This window comes from Terrapene carolina, unplaced genomic scaffold, assembly GCF_002925995.2.
Source record: "Terrapene carolina triunguis isolate 2854851 unplaced genomic scaffold, T_m_triunguis-2.0 Scaffold210, whole genome shotgun sequence".
In the NCBI taxonomy this organism is placed as follows: domain Eukaryota; kingdom Metazoa; phylum Chordata; order Testudines; family Emydidae; genus Terrapene; species Terrapene triunguis.
In genome coordinates, this window is record NW_020664561.1 from 31,146,920 (window position 1) to 31,167,220 (window position 20,301).

Here is a 20,301-nt window from a genome sequence, read left to right on the forward strand (position 1 = left end):
TTTTTGTTTTGTTGCGCGTGGGGAGCTTGGAGCCGGCCCTGCATGGGCAGTTAGTCTGCAGCAGGCTAACGCAGAGTAGATTCACTCCCCAGCTTGCTATGAACTAATTTTTGTTTAGACAAGCCCTTCATTAAAGACATGACAGGAATTGCAGTCCCACAATCTTAGTTTCCTGTTGGAACAATTGTAGTAAGTAAAAAAAAAAAAAAAAGAAAAAAAGTTTGGGGGCCACAAAAGACAAGACCAGAAGTCCAGGACATATCCTTTCAGTTTTTACTCCTTAAACATGAACTCTAGAAGTAGCCAAAAGGCAGCAGTCTATTTGGTCTTGGTTAACTGGGGTGGCGGTGGCTCTGTCTTGAAGAGTACAATGTTTTATACCATTACAGTACCAGAAAACTTTGGTCCAAAGAACTCAATTTATGATGTTCACTACATGGCTGCAAAGTCAATCTGTACATAAAGCTGTCTGACTCCTGCCTATAACAAAAAAGAGGGAGAATTAGAAAACTGAACAATCATGACCCACACAACTGTATCCCAGTTCCAAATGCTATTATACTTACACATTTTTATTTGGTGAACAAACAAATCTACTTAATAGCTTGTTCTATAGTAATGATTCTACTAAACTTAGTGCATGAGTTAAAGATGTGTAGGGCTTCTACAATGTTTAAAAAAAGCTTATCTTAAAGCACAAGTTCTTCAACCACAATCTAAAGATCACGTGACAAATTTTTAAAAAGTCTAATGTGTGTTTTTAACCCTTAGAACAGATGCCAGTTCAAGTGAAGCAAAGCATAAGGATGTGACAGTTTGAGCTATGAAACGGTCCTTCAGCATAATAGGGATTTGTAGAGAAGACAGGCATGGCAATGGTGTATTTATGTGAAACACCAAAATAACTTTTGGTAATACTCTATGGGCACATAAATTGCAAATCACCCCTCTGCTCAAAAATCTCAAGAGATTAAATTTAGGGAATGCCCTTAGTTCTGCCATCATTGTATATAAAATTATGAGTAAATTATTTAAGAGACTATTAACCCTTAAAGTCAGGCTGCTAGCTGCAAAAGTGGTGCACGTAGTTCATTATGCAGAATCATCTTCAGGAGAAAGATAATAAAAATAGTCTGACTGAGAACACATTGCTGAGAATCAGATTAATGTCAACTAGGCACTTAGATGACTACGGTAGTGGAAGACAACTTTTACTGAGCTCAAGTTCTACACAAAAAATTCTAAGCTTCCATGCAAATAATCAAAACATCCACATCTGCCTCTCAGGACTTGTCTACATAGGAAGTTATACCAGTATAGTTAAACTGATCTAGTCACCGTGTGGACAAGAGTAGCTTTTTGCTGGTTAGCTTAAACTACTTCCAAAGTGGCATAAACTAAACCAGAAAAAGCCATATTTACTCTGGAATAAAATGTCCACACAGAGAGTGTTATAGCAGTTGAAATGGATACCTTACCTTATACTGGTATGACTCAGACAAGCCCTCAGTCACAGATGTGCCATACTTTGGAATCACTTGACTTGAGTCTTTAGGAACAGAACCACACTCGAGAAAACATAACTTGTCTGGGTCCCTGAAGTGCAGTGGACTTTGTTTCAGCAATAATGAATACTGAACGTCCGAGGTCACTTTGACTAACCTGCCAAATTACAACTTTAAGAACTATGATCTCCACTACTGCTCAAAATATGCTTGCTCCAACTGTACCTTCACCTACTCCCACATATCAAAAGGGAAGGAAGATGTATCCTTTCTCCTAAGTCCATTTGATACCAACCCCTAGAATGAACATATAGAATAGTTGACGTCTTGCTAGCAAAATAATCTTTTTCACTGGAGATTCAAGAGATTTGAGATGACAAAATAATTACAAGTCTGTCCATCCAAACAGACTGCCCCCAAAGCCAAGCTAGCCTTCCCAAGAATCAGCCCTCCCACATATATAAGCCATCTTCACACTGAACTGTCCAACCCATTAGCTGTTTTGTTGTACAAAACGCGCCTGCGGCCTCCTAGTTATTTACTGAACTAGATTCTCAGACAGGACAGATTTATTTATAAGCGTGATTCTAGGAGGTCGTCTTGAAATCAGTGCACAACCTCTTTATGTTCCAACATACAAGCTAGAAAGCAAGGAACTAATATTAATAAGCATTTATTTTTACTGGCTCCTCAAGTTCACCTGGTTCAGGATTCTTTAAGTTGGTTCAGTGCAGCAAAGACTTCAAAAGCATCTTTTCACTAAAAATGGAGGCAGTGCCGATAGAGGTACCAATGTGTTGCCTAAATACATGCACTACAGAAAGTGTCTGCAGCACCAAGTAATAGAAGGTAAAAACCTGAACATAACCAGATAGTAAAATTAAATATTATTGAGCAGATTCAGACATTTTATTATGGGCCCCATAATAAAAAGACAAATTAAGTGACCTGGAAAGTAGAGTGAGTAATGAGGTAGCAAAATTTACAGATGACAAAGTTATTCAGGCAGTGCATCTGCTTCATGTGTAGTCAGGCCCAAGGGACTAGTTATGCTATATGCATTAGAAACAGAATTCAAAGGAAGAGGTCCTAGTTGGGATTTATTGTAGCTCATAGAAAGAATTCCCAAGGACCCAAGAGCTTTGTCTAGTCTGGTAATCGAAAACATCACCAGATGTACAAACAATTTGTTGCACCATAAATGAGGCTGCTGCCAATGTGGTATCCAGGACCAGATATAAGGACAGAGCTAACACTTTCCCACCGGAGCACATTCTGAAAAGAACATTTCTACAAACACCTTTTTAACTGACCCAGGCAATTCCTGTTTTCCTTGCTGACATTATAAATATTTGGGCTCGAATAAAACTCCCTTCATCATCTTGTCTCTCTCTGTTGCTGATCTCATTGAAGTTAATCCTAGGTTTATGGGATCATCAGTTCATTATCATGTAATGTTGTGTCACATATTGAATATCACCACTTTTGTAATAATCTGACAATATTTTATTAAACCTCCAATAGTTAGAAAACAGGGCAAGAAAAAGTATGCAACAACTGAAAGGTAAATTAAGTTTGAAGCCCATGTATAAAAGGTTTCATCCCTTACTATTTACCTAGGTATTTATATGCTGCTATCTCCCTCTCCCCACTATCACGGTGCTTCTGAGTGCATCGCAAGGATTTAAGACTAGACATTACAACAATCCCTTACTTTCTTCATGCCTTGTAACAGAAGTAACTTGGCTAGTTTACAACTTTGTTTTCAAAGGTGCACGTGTGTTCCCTGCACAGAACTTTTTTTGCAGAAAAGCTTAAGCCAAATAAATGAGTTTTGCACTGAGCTTCACATCAGGATTGCGTTTTCTGCTACCATGACTAGTTAGGCATATAAGTGCAAATTGGTGAATCAAAAATCTGAGCGCAGATGCCCTTCACTGTGAGAGATGTACAGAGAAAGCAAGTTCTTGGAAGCATTCCCATCTTCCTGTCTGCATCACCTCAGTCTTGCATAGGGTCAACTTTTGGAATTAAAGCCTCCATTTAATGCAGATGCACTGTGCACTCTTAAGTAAAACAGTGTGGAGACAAAGAAGTACATGTAAGTTCCTATCTGAACTTTTCAAACAATGCTACTCAAATTTGATGAATTCTAGAATAGAGTTAACTCTGGGGAATATGTACAGGCAGAGGCCAATTCAGAGCTGAACTGATGCTACTCATCATCTACAATTCTACAATCTAAGAATTTCCTGTATTGGTGAGGCACAGGTATCTTAAGGAAGGCATCCTTCCAACGGACCAAACATAGGATGGCTCTTAGTCTGACAGTGATACATGGGAAGTCTATCCAGAAACTGCATCTCTATGTACCTGTTCACTTCCAAGAGTCAAAAACAGGGTACAAGCCTGGATTCTTTGGAAGCTACAGAACAGAGAGGGATAAGTATCTTAGCTTTTATTCATGAAACAACATGCAAAAGATCTCTTTTTGTCTGGAGAAAACTTTCTAGTTCATTAGAGTGAAATCAGGGAAGAGGAAACATTGGAGCTCTATATTATTTCAACTGCCCAGATATTTACCATTTTGAGAACAATGGTATACAGCACCTTGTAACATTTGAGTGTCAGATCCTGGTCAAGGTAAGATGTCTTGTGCCTTACAGGTTGGATATAACAAGATGAAATGTAGTTTGTTAAGAGTAAATGCAGCAGATACCATTAATTTTTTTTTTTAATTGTGGCATCATTTGTTACGGACTTCAGATCTTAGCTATAGACAGCCAACTGAATCTCATTGCCTTTCCTTTTAATGCATCAGTTAGTGATAGAAAAACTGGCTTTGGTTGTTGATTTCTCTTCCTTTAACCAGACAATATCAATTTCTAATGAAGTGCCCGTGTGGTCTGTATTGATTTTGTAGTCTAACCTCAGCTGGAACCACTTTTACCATACAGCTTAAGATACAGAAGTTAGTTCTTAGTCTAAGAAAAGAGGAAATGCAATGATCTCAAACCAGCATGTGGTAATGGTTGGTAAATGTTGACTTTAGTGGCCACCACTGCCTGGAAGTTGCTAAAGGCAACAAAGCATGCAGAAAATGTGGCTTCTCAGAGCAACAGAAGTGAATGACAATACAGAGGCATCACAGTGGATGCAGAAGTAGGGTTAGTCTCTGTGGTCAGACATCTTATCTTGAAAGCCTCATCGGTTTTCTTGGTCCCTGGTACATCAACATAAGGCTTCAATGCACCTCTAAGACTACAGCATTCTGATGTCATGTCTCCCTTTAAGAGGCAGTAAAGAGACTGATGAAGAGGAATGGGCCACATATATCGAACAGGTTTCAGTTTAACCATCCTGCTTCTGGTAGCTGGAGTTAATCATAAGTTAAACAACAACAGTGTTTGGTGTTAAAGACAGAACGCAGAGCTGTTACTTTTATAAACATTTTGTTGCTCTATTTTTATATTTACATCCATGTTTTCTCTATCACACACATCACCATGGTATCCAAGCATGCTACTGTAAGCAGGCAGACATACCTGAGTAAAAATATTGTGAGTTTGGCTTAGAATCCACTTGGCGTCAGCATCAGGAGCTACAAATAGTTTCAAGGTCCCTATGTAAACGTCACTACAAAGGGTCCAGAAGTGTGGATCATGTAAACTGTAAACTCCTTGCAACTGCTGAACCTAAAATACCGATGACAGACATTTCAAAAATGATTTCTGAAAAAAAATACATTACTACAGACTAGCAAATAGCTAATAAAAATGTCAGGCAATACTCTCATCTTCACAAGAGCATTTAGTGAGGTCTCATCTAAATTAGTTAGTACTTTTGTCTTCATAGGTCTGAGAAGGAGAGAGTTAAGTGGAAAGGCTGAGAACAGTTCTATTACATATCCACACAACTGCTGCACTAGGCTACAGTTGTATTACACATTCCCTTCACTGGAACCTGGTGTTCTTCACTCCCATCCCACACATGTACAGTTATTTCAGGGTGTGTAAGATGCACCCACTTCTCATCTCAACCAGGAATTCTTTTTGTGAGATGTTTAGTGCTACGCAGCAACCCCATAAACCACTGGGGGGAAAAACAGGGACATTTCTTTGGTACATGCATCATGCTAGCATTCCATAAGAGACATGAAATGTATGCAACACATTCAGTACTGTATAGGTATCAGGGACACAATGCCAAATGCAAACTATAACCTTCCTTTTGTATTTACTTCCAATGTTTTTAATATGCCTCAACACTTCTTACGAAAGGTTAAGGTAACTGCTCCAGAGAGGGAGAAAAAAATATTCCTTTGAATAGAAAAAGGATCTTTAGCAATGGCTGCTGAACATCAGTTCAGAACTGGAGAACAAGCAAATTCTACAGACAGTGATCCAACTGGCCTTCCTGTGAAATTTCTATTATACTGCTCTCTAATATGCACATTAGGCTTACACCACTTTGTGACACGAAACACCCCCTAGAAGTCCAAACGTATGTTGCTTATTCATTTAATAGTTAAGTCTTATGCAAAAATGTCCTGAACTGGAACAGCTCACCCTCTGATAGCACTGAGGCAGGGCACTTTCCAGGGAAGGTGGCGTTCGCTGCATTAAGATTCCGATGGACTCTCTTAAAAGTGGAACAACACTAGAAAGAAATAAAACAGTTAATTACAGCCACATCGTCAAAGGATGCAGAATACAACAGCAATATTACCACTTTCTGACAGAATGAGTAAAATCAGTCAGGAAATATGAGGCAATACACTGAGGAGAAAGCATTATTACAGATTCGCCACAGTGAAAAAAAATGTTACAAAAGTCAAAAGGGTTGACATCATCACAGTAATACAAAGCATGAATCTTTGTCACTCAGGCATTTTCTATAGAGATAGTCAAGAAAGAGTAACAGTTTCATTTTGTGGGATTTGGATGGAATCTTGAAACTATGTTCTAAAACATATGGAAGAAAAATCATATGGTAAAGTGTAGTTTAGAACCATCATCAATTTCAACAGCAATTATAATAGCCATAAAAATGTGCAAGAAAAGTTAAACCATTCTTGCTTTGGTCTCTGGCTTGAGACATATTTTTCTTATGAACTAAGATGGGGGTAGGGGATGACATCATAAAACAAAATTAGCATGAACCAGTCCAGCCAGAACAAAATGATTTGCCAAGAACAGCCAGCTTAGCAAATTCTTGATGTTAACAAAATGTGGGGGCCTCATCCAAGCCCAAGCAGTGAACATTTGGAAGCAATTCGAGGTTTCTTCCTGGCTGTCTACTCTTGTGCAAGGAGCAAAGAAGGAGCGTTGTGCCAGGTAGGACAGAGAGTTTTTACACATTGAACAAGTTTTACAGTTCACAAGTTTTACAAATTCATTCCTCAGGAACTAATGCAATAAGTTCACATGCTCTTAAAATACATCATCTTACTGCATACACCAAGAATAAAAGTACCCTGAACACTATCTTAAAACTACTACACCCTTTTGGCTTAGTGTAGTATAATGAAATTTCACAGGATGAAATGTGTTTTGAGTTTTGTACAATGTATGTATATTTCAGCTTACATTTAAAACAGACTGCATTTGTAAACCACCTGACACCCTCTGGCAGTAGGATCAGCAATGTCTGAAACTGGAAGCCAGATTCCAACACCAGTACAATAATTTGAATAAAATTATTGTTTCCCAGTGTCAAATCAGAGGAGTGATGGGATGAATGTAATCAGAGGGAACTTAGAATGAATCAGGAAAGATTTTGTAAAAGTGAGATCAATTAGACCATTTGCCAAAAGAAATTGTGGAAGCCTCATTTAAAGCCAAATGAAGCACTAGAGACACACTGTAGAGAAAATTTTATATTGGCACAGGAGATGGACAAGATGATCTCATGGGTTTTGCCATTGCTAATTTGTTAGTCTGTGGTAAGTTTAAACAGTGATGTGTCACATCTTTCAGACAGTTTGACCTATAAAAGTGCAGGAAATAAGCTGTTCCTGATAATGGACCCCTATACTGTGTGTGTCACAAACATCACTTTTCAAGTGAGAACAGGCATCCCAGAATGGATTTGAAGTTGACCTGAATTATAATTCATAAATTTACTTCTTGCTATGTGACCTTTTACAGTACTACTCAGAATAGGAATACAACTTGAATACCAGCTTATTGAGAACTCTACATTTCACAGTGACATGCTTGTCAGTATTTTAACGTAAGGCTCCGACACCAAAAGCTTTTGATAAACCACAGGGACCAGGACTGCACATTCTTTCATAGAGGAGGGCTAGAGGGCCTATTAACTTGTCTTCCTATTTAAACAAAAATGTCTTCCTCAGCCAGAGAGGAGGCAATACCGCTCAGCAAAACAACATATGAAACTGAACTTTGCTGGAAATATTTAGGACTTCCTGGTAAAAATATAACTCTATTGATAGCATAAAATAGTATTTAACTTGTGTCATTTGAAATTGGGAGTGGAGGTGAAGTGTCTGTAGAAGGACTGGGTGTATCTACCCTCTTGAGAGTCTGAAAATTCTTGTCATTTGGTGCAAATTAGTCCATTCTAAGGTTGGGTTTGGCTAATCAGTATGGCTGGATCAAACCAATGTTTAAACATGGTGCACACTGGACGAAGGAAACATCCTGCTAGAAAGCAATTTAGCAGAAGCCCTCTTTAAACCACAGTTGCTTAACTCTGCTGGGAGCCCAACATAGACAGGACTTGAGAGATTGGACATTTCTAAAGGTTTGTAATTATGAGAGCATAAGAATGGCCCTACTGGGTCAGACCAAAGGTCCATCTAGCCTAGTACCCTGTCTTCTGACAGTGGTCAGTGCCAGGTGCCCCAGAGGGAATGAACAGAACAGGCAATCATCAAGTGATCCACCCCTGTCGCTCATTCCCAGCTTCTGGTAAACAGAGGCTAGGGACGCCATTCCTGCCCATCCTGGCTAATAGCCATTGATGGACCTATCCTCCATGAATTTATCTAGTTCTTTTTTGAACCCGGTTATGGTCTTGGCCTTCACAACATCCTCTGGCAAGGAGTTCCACAGGTTGACTGTGCACGGCGTGAAGAAATACTTCCTTTTGTTTTAAACCTGCTGCCTATTAATTTCATTTGATGACCCCTAGTTCGTGTGTTATGAGAAGTAGTAAACAACACTTCCTTATCTACTTTCTGTACACCAGTCATGATCTTATAGACCTCAATCATATCTCCCCTTAGCCATCTCTTTTCCAAGCTGAAAAGTCCCAGTCTTATTAGTCTCTCCTCATACGGAAGCTGTTCCATACCCCTAATAATTGTTTCCCTTTTCCGAACCTTTTCCAATTCCAATATATCTTTTTTGAGATGGGGCAACCACATCTGCACACAGTATTCAAGATGTGGGCATACCATGGATTTATATAGAAGCAACATGATATTTTCTGTCCTATTATCTATCCCTTTCTTAATTATTCCCAGCATTCTGTTTGCTTTTTTGACTACCGTTGCACATTGAGTGGATGTTTTCAGAGAACTATCCACAATGACTCCAAGATCTCTTTCTTGAGTGGTAGCAGCTAATTTAGACCCCATCGTTTTATATGTATAGTTGGGATTATGCTTTCCAATGTTCATTACTTTGCATTTACCAGCATTAAATGTCATCTGCCATTTTGTTGCCCAGTCACCCAGTTTTGAGAGATCCTTTTGTAGCTCTTTGAAGTCTGTCTTGGTCTTAACTATCTTTAGTAATTTTGTATCATCTGCAAATTTTGCGACCTCACTGTTTGCCCCTTTTTCTAGATCATTTATGAATATGTTGAACAGACCCCTGGGGGACACCGCTATTTACCTCTCTCCATTCTGAAAACTGACCATTTATACCTACCCTTTGTTTCCTATCTTTTAACCAGTTACCAATCCATGAGAGCACCTTCCCTCTTATCCTGTGGCAGCTTACTTTGCGTAAGAGCCTTTGGTGAGGGACCTTGTCAAAGGCTTTCTGAAAATCTAAGTACACTATATCCACTGGATCCCCTTGGTCCACATGCTTGTTGACCCCCTCAAAGAATTCTAGTAGATTGGTGAGGCATGATTTCCCTTTACTAAAACCATGTTGACTCTTCCTCAACAAATTATGTTTATCTATATTGTTCTTTAGTATAGTTTCAACCAGTTTGCCCAGTACTGAAGTCAGGCTTACAGGCCTGTAATTGCTGGGATTACCTCTGGAGCCCTTTTTAAAAATTGGCATCACATTAGCTATCCTCCAGTAATTTGGTACAGAAGCTGATTTAAATGATAGGTTACAGACTACAGTTAGTAGTTCTGCAATTTCACATTTGAGTTCCTTCAGAGATAGTGTGTGAAGCCTCCCCTTGACAGATAATAAATCTAGCTGTAGCAACACTTAACACAAACGGAACCATCTGCCCAACCTCAACTCTTACACAAGTAAGTGACTGAGAAATTAAGAGATTACAAAGGACGAATGGGAAAACGATGATCCCACTATCTTCCCAGCACATGCGGTGTGACGGGAAAGCCTTACTGAAAAGCAAAAAGCCATCCCAGAAAAGAAACTGGAAGAAGAGTTTAAAGACAGAATCTCACCCCTGTGAGGACACTTACATTTTCATTACTTGTATTTGTGAAATTGTCCTAACAAGGCTTTGAAACAGATAAGTAACTAGAGAGTTTTAGGCAACAATACATTTCACACCTTTGCCTGCTGCCTACCTAGACAGAATTTTCTGCAAAGCAGCACTGCATTTATTAAAAGCCCAACCACACTACCAATACAGCCATGTCAAGGAACCTGGTTACTATGTTGTTTCAGTTTGTAGTGTACAATGGAGCTTAAAAATGTTCTGTAATCAAGCTAATCCCTTTCTCTCCATGTCCCTTTAGCATGGTCACTGAACTTAGGCTAAGAATATAGCTTAGTTATGGAACCATGTTGAAACAGACCAGGGACAATATAAGCTCATTTACACTGCACTGCAGTCAGTGTGCCCTACTGTGTTGTGCTTTAACTGCCCCACATAGATCCTGCTGGCATGAACTAAAAATTATCCTGTTCGCACTAACATAATACTGTTGGAAATGGGACTACATCAAGGTGAGCTAGATACCTTTTAGTTCGATCCAGCAGGGATTACATAGGGAATTTAAAGAGTGCAATATGTAAGGATGCTCTACAGTTCACAACCCTTTAGTCCGGACCATGGTGCCATGTAGACAAACCTTATGTTGAGATTGGGTTCCCTGACTCAAGACGTATCTGTAGTGCAGAAAGTTGCATTGTGAAAGTCATCTTTGCAGCAGAAAGGGACAGCTATTATTTCAGGTAAATGAAAGTTCTGATTTGGCAGAAAGCCAATTGTGACAAAGTGGGTTTTTTCCCCACAATATTTTGTACGCATATTTTGCATGCCTCCCTTTCCCCAATGTACTGCAAGATTAACTAGGGGAAGGGGAAAAGGTGTTCTCTTTGCAGAAGAATCCAGAGGTCCAGATAGGTCCTGGGTCCTGACAATTGCCTGGTGATTTGCTACCAAGTAACTGACAACCCTGGCCCTCTGCAGGAAGCCAGACGGTGGGGCCAGCTGGAGAACAAAGAGCAAGTCAGGAGGAGACCAGGTAACCATGTTTAGCCTGGGAAGAGTAACAAAAGACTAAGGAGGGGCCAAAGGGGGGGTAGCTACGTGTGGGCCATGGTCTGCTGGAAGCAGGGATGCTTCAGGACTGGGAGCTGAGAGAGCGCGCCCTGGGCTCCAGTCAGACCCAGAGGGACTTGGCTGTTTCCTGTTCTCCATGCTAACCTAAGGGCTCCCTACGCTGTATTCCAGACATTTAACAAATCCTTCTGTTTTACATCACAGTCTCAGAGTCACTCTAGTCTAAAGAGGTCAGGGTTCCATTGCTTCCTTTGGGTGCAAGTCTCCCCCTGGAGATCCAATTTGAGTGGACTCACTGAGGGGAGCTCACAGAATGAGGCAGGTGGACTGAAGGCTCAGAGGTGCGGGTCCCAGGAGCGTGGTGAAGCCAAGTGGCTTACCCCAGTAAGGGGGAGTAACCCTCGAGGAGGGTTAACACAATGAAGGGGTTCCACCAGCCATGTGAGAGCACCACCGTATGTGTGGTTCCGTGAGACACCAGTATTAGTCAGCCTCTAAAAGTGAGAGAATCCAGAGTTTAGGGACAATAATTTTCCATTGTTCAAAGAAAAAAAATCCAGCTATAGAAAGGCTAAGCCTTGTAAGAAACCACATTTTTCCCTTTCACATCTGTAGATACCGGAAAGCATTGGGAACATGTTGACTTTATGCTTGTGTGAGTACAATTACTTCCAGGGCCAACCCATCAGGAATGAGGATAGATAATACTAGGAGGGTTAAAAGTAGAGTTTGGCCAAACATCACTAATATTTTGATATTTTCCACAGTTTTTTTAATTAGTCATGGTGGGGCTTGAAATTCTTGGGCTTTTTTCTCGTGAGGTAGCTCATGCACTGGAACTTCCCTTTGCTATTTTTAGTTCTTGATGGCTACAGACTGAGAAGGAAAGCAAACAGCATGGAAGCCTCCTGGGGAACAACCCACAGTGTAGTCTTAAGCATTCTTCATAAGCACACTCTGCTAACTATGAAACTAACAGAAGATGCAATTTCCATAGTGACTGTGTCTGGGAATAGAAAGAGTTGAGGCAACCACGTCACACTACTTGATAGTGTAAGGGAGCTGTAAAGCAGCACTAACTAAGTGAGAGATAGGGCCTGAACCTGCTGCCTGAAAAGAACAGTTCCATAAATGTCCAAATGTGTGTAGATAGTACAGAAGAAGCAAGCAGTGAAGCACATCACACTCTCAGATACAGAGGAAGTGAAAGGTGTTAAAAGGATCAAACAGAAAACAACGTATGAGATTGTATTTACCAGATCAAAACACCGTTTGCGGCTAATGAGATTTGGTCAATAATCCAAACGTACCAAGGAGTCGCCAGATTAAACAGTGAGCTAGTTTCCTGCTTCACTGTCAAATATTGATTTAATTATCTGCAGAGTTTCATCACACATTTCTAAAAAACACCTGAGCTCAGGCTGCATTACTGTTTATGGCATTGTCAATGCTGGTGCAGCTGCACCAATTCTTGGAAAAGAAGTGAGTTTTCTAGAGTAGACAGCCTTGGATAGCAAGAATGAAAAAAAATATATGCAGAACACTGCATAACCAGACACTGTATTTACACCATAAACAGGAAGTTAGATTAAGACTGTCAGCAATTTAAATACTAAATGAAACCTGTGACAGTCTGCTGGAGGCAAACAATCCCTGCTGAGTTTCAGGGACCAACTCTGGCCCTTTCTTCACATAAACCCTGGTCTTAAAAATCTAAATTCAGATTTCAAAATCATTTCCTTCCTGTAGCTAACCCTCTTCATTTGCAGAATCAACAAACTTACAACTGCACAAATATTTCTGTAATTTTTTACTTTTAAAGTTTTGAAAAAGACGGTTGATAACTAGATGATGAATTTTACTTATATAGCCAGGTATCACAATTAAATTAATTAAATTTGGGAATACGTTTTTCCTTCTTGTGCTTATTCCACTTATTTTACAGCACCGTTAATATCCATTCATCTTAGATTCCTTTTGTGGGGCAGGTTTTGGCTTTGTACTGAAAAAGCTTACTAAGGCTGGAAACTCAGCCACTGAACAGCTGCCACAGTTCCGACCCTTAAGTATAGACAAGATCAAGCTGGAGTTTGCACTGAGCTGATGAAGGTTTCCCCTGTACTTTTAAATGGGCCAACCTCAATTAGCTTAATCAATGCAACCCCCTGCTCATCTTTTTTTTTTTTTTTTTACACAATTCAGGGTAGCTCCAGTACAGCTATACCATTTGCTGGCTGGCCACCCCGATGGCTGAGTAGTTGGGGGCTATCAAGCTCTTTTGCCTGGTCTTCACCAGGAAAAATGAGTTTTTAACTCAAGTTAGAAGTAATATGCTACTGCAGTAGAAACAATAAAATCCAAGTGTCAGATCCTATGTTTATCAAGGCAATGGATGCAATTTAACAACTGTGGCCCATAACAAATAGTACTGCAAATATGCTGGTTTAGGACACTTGCTTCAGAATTTTCTTTCTGAACGTTAGTGAAAGCAGGTCTTGCAAGCAGCATTTAGGGCCATCTGCTCAAAACTCCATACTAAACATAATCTTGGGTTTAATAAAATAGAAAATTTGGTAATTTTTTTCTTGATTTTAATCATATAGTTAAACAATGTTGTCATAACTATAAAGGGAAGGGTAACAGCTCTCCTGTGTACAGTACTAAAATCCCTCCTGGCCAGAGACTCCAAAATCCTTTTACCTGTAAAGGGTTAAGAAGCTCGGGTAACCTGGCTGACACCTGACCCAAAGGACCAATAAGGGGACAAGATACTTTCAAATCTTGGGGGGGGGGAAAGGCTTTTGTGTGTGCTCTTTGTTTTAAGGGGTTGTTCGCTCTTGGGACTGAGAGGGACCAGACATCAATCCAGGTTCTCCCCATCTTTCTAAACAAGTCTCTCATATTTCAAACTTGTAAGTAAAAAAGCCAGGCAAGGCGTCTTAGTTTTACTTTGTTTTCTCAACTTGTAAATGTACCTTTTACTAGAGTGTTTATCTTTGTTTGCTGTACTTTGAACCTAAGACAGAGGGGGGTCCTCTGAGCTCTTTAAGTTTGATTACCCTGTAAAGTTATTTTCCATACTGATTTTACAAAGATGATTTTTACCTTTTTCTTTCATTAAAAGCCTTCTTTTTAAGAACCTGATTGATTTCTCCTTGTTTAAGATCCAAGGAGTTTGGATCTGTATTCACCAGGGAATTGATGAGAGGTTTCTAAAAGCTTCCCAGGGTAGGGAATGGTGGCAGCGGACCAGAACTAAGCTGGTAGTTAAGCTTAGAAGTCCTCATGCAGGCCCCTACATTTGTACCCTAAAGTTCAAAGTGGGGATACAGCCTTGACAAATGTGATTACTTTTTCCATTGTAGTAACTGTTCAATTATATATGTAAATTGGTTACCTTTTTCCAAACCTGAAGAAGAGCTCTGTGAAGCTCAAAAGCTCCTCTCTTTCACCAACAGAAGCTAGTCCAATAAAAGATCTCACCCACCCTGTCTCTCTCGTATATGTAACCTTCAATTTAAATGGGGTTTCATAAATCTACATTTATACTACTTCTTATATTACTACTTCTTCTTTGATAGCTCATTTGTACCATTTCATGACCAAGTAGTTTCAGTTCTTACCTAAAAAAAGAGTGGGGTGGAGGGAGGAGGGGAAAAAAATGAAAGTGTAATCCACTGGAAAGAACTTCTCTGGTAAATTAAATGTTTGTACCCATTTAGTCACTGCAATTAAATACCTCATTTCTTTGACTGCTTAATATGCAGTCCATGTGCTTTCCCAGTATTGTATTTAGTATATAGTATCTTGCTGTAATCACTGTAGCTTCAAAAGTGGTTTCTATGAGACCTCTTCCTTTATGCTATTGTCATATTTTTCTTTTGATGATTAATTCTATACAGCTGCTTGACCACACAGTTTAGTATTAAAATTGCTTCAACATTTTGGAATATTTGTTGCCTGAGACTACAAAATACCAGTTTTTATATTTCCATATTTAAAGTACGGTAGTTAAGGACCTACACAATAATTTGTGGCTTCTGAAACCCATTAAATTTAAGTGGACCCATGCAAGAAAACCAGAAGATAGTTTGAATACCAGGAAACTTAAGAGATTCTGAAATCGTTCTCAAGCTTGAACATTATAGTTAGGGTACTTGCTACACATTTAAAAACAAGACCATTTTAATCTAGACATTTTCTGTTTAATCTTGTGAACAGATGCTGTCGGGGGTGGGGGAGCAGAAAAAAGTTAAATCTTTATATTCCATTAAATAGTAAGATCAGCAGAATTAACCCTCAGTTCATGAGCAGCATGTACTGCAAAGATCACTGCATGGTCCCTTGGATCCGCCAGCAGACAATTAGTGAGCAGACAATTCAGATTCAAACATCTCACTCTCTTTTGAGGGAAACCCACTATCTTGACAGCACAATAAGTGTGCTCTAAGCTCCCAGACCTACCTCGATATTATACAATCATTAACTACATGAGAGAGGGAGTACAACAGTTTTGACAACACCGTTTGACAACTTGGCAAATCTCATGAGATAGGCAAAAGATCAGAGTGGCCCAAGAATAAGATGGATATGGATCTGTCCACCTTACAGAATGAGCTACGTTTTTCATATTAAAGTTTAATATGATCTCCACAACCCCCATGAAATTGGCTTCGAACAGTTTGGCCACTCACATGAAAGGAGCTAAACCATGTTAAACTATTTTAAAAAAATGTGTACTGGAATCTATGCAATCAGGTAATACATGCACAAAAACAGTTTAGGGAGAATCTGTATTTCAGTATTCTAATGAGTTTTAGAACATTCCCAAAGCTGTGTCATGAGGTCCCCACTATGATCAGGAATTCCTAAGGATGAGAAGTGGTTCCTGATGTCAAATCAGATCAGCTACTTACAGCATCTTTACTCAAAACTGGTCTTCTGTGAAGCAGAGAATTGAGAAAAACTGCAGAACGTAGACAACTTCCTGACTGAGAATGCACCCCCGCTTTGGCAAGGCACCAAAAAAAATCAATGGAGAGTGGGCAACTTTTGTTGACAAATAAGAGTAGTACAATGAAATTTACAGGGTGGTCAATTTTATCCCTGCAGCCAACAGCTGAACAGCAAGAGTGAAAGAAGTCTCCCTCCTTCCACCTTCTTCCCCCAAACCTCTGCTTCTCCATGTTTCAGAGCAACACTGAAAGTTGGGCTATGTCTTCACTCCCACAAAATGCAAAATAAAAACTAGCATTAGTTATCTCACAGAAAAATCTTAGTGGAGACAAGACACTGGTAGTTTTTATCCCTATGTAGTTAGGTGAGGTCAACATTACTCCCCCCCCTACACACACACTTGTGGGGGACCTCTCCTAGCTACATGGGATAAAAATTACCAGCATTTCAACTCCACTAGGATTCTAAAGTGAGATAACTAATTCTACAGTGAGGTAACTAACGTGATTAGTTATTAGTGATTTTGCTGTCAACACACCTTTTTGGGGGTGAAGAATCTTAGGCTTGGTCTTTAAGGTAGACAACTGTGCTTACTTCTACAATAAAATTAACCCCTCGAGTTAGCCTATCTCAAGTGAGAGCAACTACACAGAAATACATCCTACCTGCACAGAGTGATTGTGTTGGCAGCTGCTTCACACTATAACCAACCAACTCAAGTTGTGAGCACTACCACACTTGACTTAAGAGCTTGTGCGTAGGACTCAAATTAGGAGCAACACTCAAGTTATCGAACGCTAGTTAACTCTGCAATGAAGACAAGCTTAAATTTCACTGCAGCTCATGATTTTCTTGAATCTTTCACTGCACCATTCTGGAAAGCTGTGAGCAGAGCAGAGGTATGTAGGTCATTAATAGAAAGGGAACAAGAGATTTGCTCCAAAAGCTACATTAATGAGAGAAAAAAAAAAGCGGAGTGCTGCGAAGTATTGGGACAAATTGCATCCCGACCAAACATCGGTCGGGACGCGGGACAAACGCCTAAATATTGGGACATCTGGTCACCCTACCAGGATTCCCTAACATTAAGTGAAAATTCTAAACTGAAGTGGACATTTAATCCAAATCAGTTGCTCATACACAGAGGAAATGCATCAACCAGTAGCAGGGAGATTAACATCTTGTTTGAAAAGGGTAGCGTCTTTGAGCATACTGTTTCTTTTCTGCCTACAATTTGTTTAAATTAACCCACTGCTATATTGTCTGAACAGATTAGCACATCTGCCATTCTCTTCATAGGAACAGGCTGTCCTCATTTTCAGAATGAATGGGTATCGTACAGTACGTCTAGACTCCTTTCTGGTTTTGGGCGAACATAACTGCACTAAGAGGTAGGGCGGGTAAGATATAAACAAACAATTTACATAAGCCAAAACAGCAAACAAAGACCAAATATTCCAGCAACAGATGCAACTTCTAACCCAATCCCTAAAACAGTTTCACTTCAACTGTATATATGCGATTAACTCTCACCCTACAGACATAAGAATGAAAGAAAAGAAAAAACATTAACTAAAACTGATTGCCATGAAGAATCAAAATGTGATAATCATCATTTATTATGTTGTAGGTTCTTTACAAGGTTTGACCGTTCCTTTTTCACATCTGACTTAGCTTTCACTTTGATTCTTGAGCAGTTCCCTGCTAAAAAGCAGCATACTATAAAAAGACATTTCCCTACTCAAAGCCCCTCACTATATATTCTTAAAGAGCACCACATTGCTAATCACTTTTTTCAACATCACTTGAAGCAGTTAATACAAAGACAGGAAATCAAAACCAGTGTTGTAACAGTGAAAGTGCACAAGATAGGCAAACTCTTCACTTTACAATTCACACCTTTTTCTGACACTTCCACCCTCTGCAAACTGTGTATTCCTGTGCAAACTTTTTAGTTTAAACTCTGCTTGTTATTAGAAGCTTTGTTATTCCTCTATTTTGAATGTCCTTCTAGAGTAAGCACTTTTATACATTACTTTAAAACCACATGAAAATGTGCAGCGCAATATATTGCCATAATGTGGAAGTTGTCAGGTTGTTACACAATAAAGCTCCATTATATTGCTCAGATGTTCATGGCATTACGCTGGCATCAAGCCAAAGCAACATGACAGTGCAATTTGATGTCAACTGTGCTTCAAAATAAAATGATTTGGGGAACCACTTTTTAAAAAAGGAGTTCTTATGTTTCCCAATTTTCTTGTTCTTCCAATCTAACATCCAACATAAATTGTGTGGTCATCTACAACACTGCATCAAAACAGTTATAAAAAGTTTTATATGGTCAAGCAACAAGTTTTGTGGTCTCAATGGCTCTGTCTTGAGGGGCAAAAACAGTGTATTTTTCAATTGGATTAGCTAAAGCTGATGGAAAAACCTCAATAAATATGCATGCTAACACATCTGAAGTCACGTTGCAAGCTAGGTTTGATCGAGGGCTCCCCAATAAGCTACAACATGGTCTGTTAATATAGTAGCAAAAACATACATTTTATAGGGGCTTTTCAACAGTATTAGGCTAACTTGCTTGACTGAGCTAACATGATTGAAACACAACGCCTCTTTTGCCCACCAAAACATACCTTATGTGCATACACATCCAAAAGATTTTAAATTTGTAATGCTGAAAAAAGTAGTTTATTCCCACTATCATGGACAGTGGGAATCTAACTTTGGGTTACACGATGAAAGGGATTTCAGGATCATACCTCATGTAGCAAATCAGTTTAATATGTTATTGCTGCATGTGCTGCGTTGTCATCTGATTTACAAATCCCATTTCAAGTGTTTAGTCTTAAAATGGTAATTTGCATATGAGCACAGTGACGGGGGCCAGACCATTCAGTGCTCAAATATAGGTTGTGCCTCATAATTAAGGCATTCCCTCTTCCCCCCTCCCCCCATTTCCTTGGAATTTGTCAGTTCATTCTAAAAATTAAAAAAAAAAAAAAAAAAAACATAGGGGAAAATAAGTAAAGACCAAAATAGAAGGGCAGTGGGTGGAGGAGAGGGCTGCTCAGCATTCACAACATAGTGGTCAGGTGGTCTTGGCTGCCGGGGTCTTGCTCCCTGTCCCTCTCACTCCCTGCTGCTCAAAGAAAGCAGATAGAGCAACACTGAAGGGCCAGGAGGGGTGCACCCCATGAGTATGAACCCATCCCCACTGGAAAGAGCACTTCCTACCCTGGCCCTTCAGGATGGAGCCATCCGGTTCCCCTGCCACTTTGAAGGGCCAGGAGCTAGTACTCACTGGGTGCAGCCTTCTGCTCTGCTTCAGTCCCATTTGCTTCCTCCACAAAGAGGTCCCCCCAAAAAATGAAGTTTGAGGGGGAGGGGTCTGTTTGAAAGTCACTAAAACCTGAACACCAGCTTTTTAAAAACCCAGGATTTTTTTGGAGAAATATCAGTAAATACAGAAAACAAAGTGCCTTACTCATAATACAATGATACTAAATGATACACTAAATTAGGTTTTTGGGGTTTTTTTTGTTTTTAAACTAATTTACTCATTGAGACTAGCAAGGATAGGTAAAGGTAGAACTCCAACTGGAGTAAAGATAAGTAGATGCAGTTATTGGCTCACACTATTAAAACTCACAATGAAGAAGTGACCCTTAAATGCCCCAAAGGTGATCTAAACTAACCAGCAGTAACACAAGCACTCTCATCCAGTTCTTCTTAACTGGAACAGAAATGTTTTCACAGTGCTCATGTAACCCATACACTTTACACTGCAGCATTTGACTTTGTTTCTCTAGCGGAGGGGGAGAGAAGCAGGGGAAGAGACATTGATCTTAGCTAGTTACTCTGTCTCCATGCATGCGTAGAGAGCAGGGCAGGCGTAATTCAGTTAGAAAGACCCAGAAACTAACAGAACAGGATGTGGTAGCCACCAGCCATGCTCAGCAGCTTTTCTGAGGCTGTATAAAAAATGTTCATAGTGGCAACCCACCCAACTGGTCAGAGAGCAAGGGTGGAGAGGTCAAAAAATAGAGTTAAAAACAGTCCTGTGGACTCAGCAGAAGATCGACATGGGATCAAATGATGTGTTGTTACCTATGTGGGCTGGGTCCAATACCAGCACCAC

General features: G+C 39.7%; 1 protein-coding gene across 3 annotated transcripts in view; it reads right to left on the reverse strand.

The window, feature by feature from the left end:
* Positions 1 to 206: 206 nt before the first annotated feature.
* The window catches only part of LOC113407250 (zinc transporter 7), a 51,486-nt gene continuing 31,391 nt past the window's right edge, over positions 207 to 20,301 (reverse strand). For all 3 annotated transcript variants that reach the window (XM_026655540.2, XM_026655539.2, XM_026655541.2), the window contains exons 9-11: positions 6,074 to 6,164; positions 5,051 to 5,200; positions 207 to 480 (exon numbers count right to left, since the gene is read on the reverse strand). In XM_026655540.2, the coding sequence (XP_026511325.1) occupies positions 433 to 480; positions 5,051 to 5,200; positions 6,074 to 6,164 (289 nt within the window). In that variant the 3' untranslated portion in view covers positions 207 to 432. The remainder of the gene's footprint in view (positions 481 to 5,050; positions 5,201 to 6,073; positions 6,165 to 20,301) is intronic.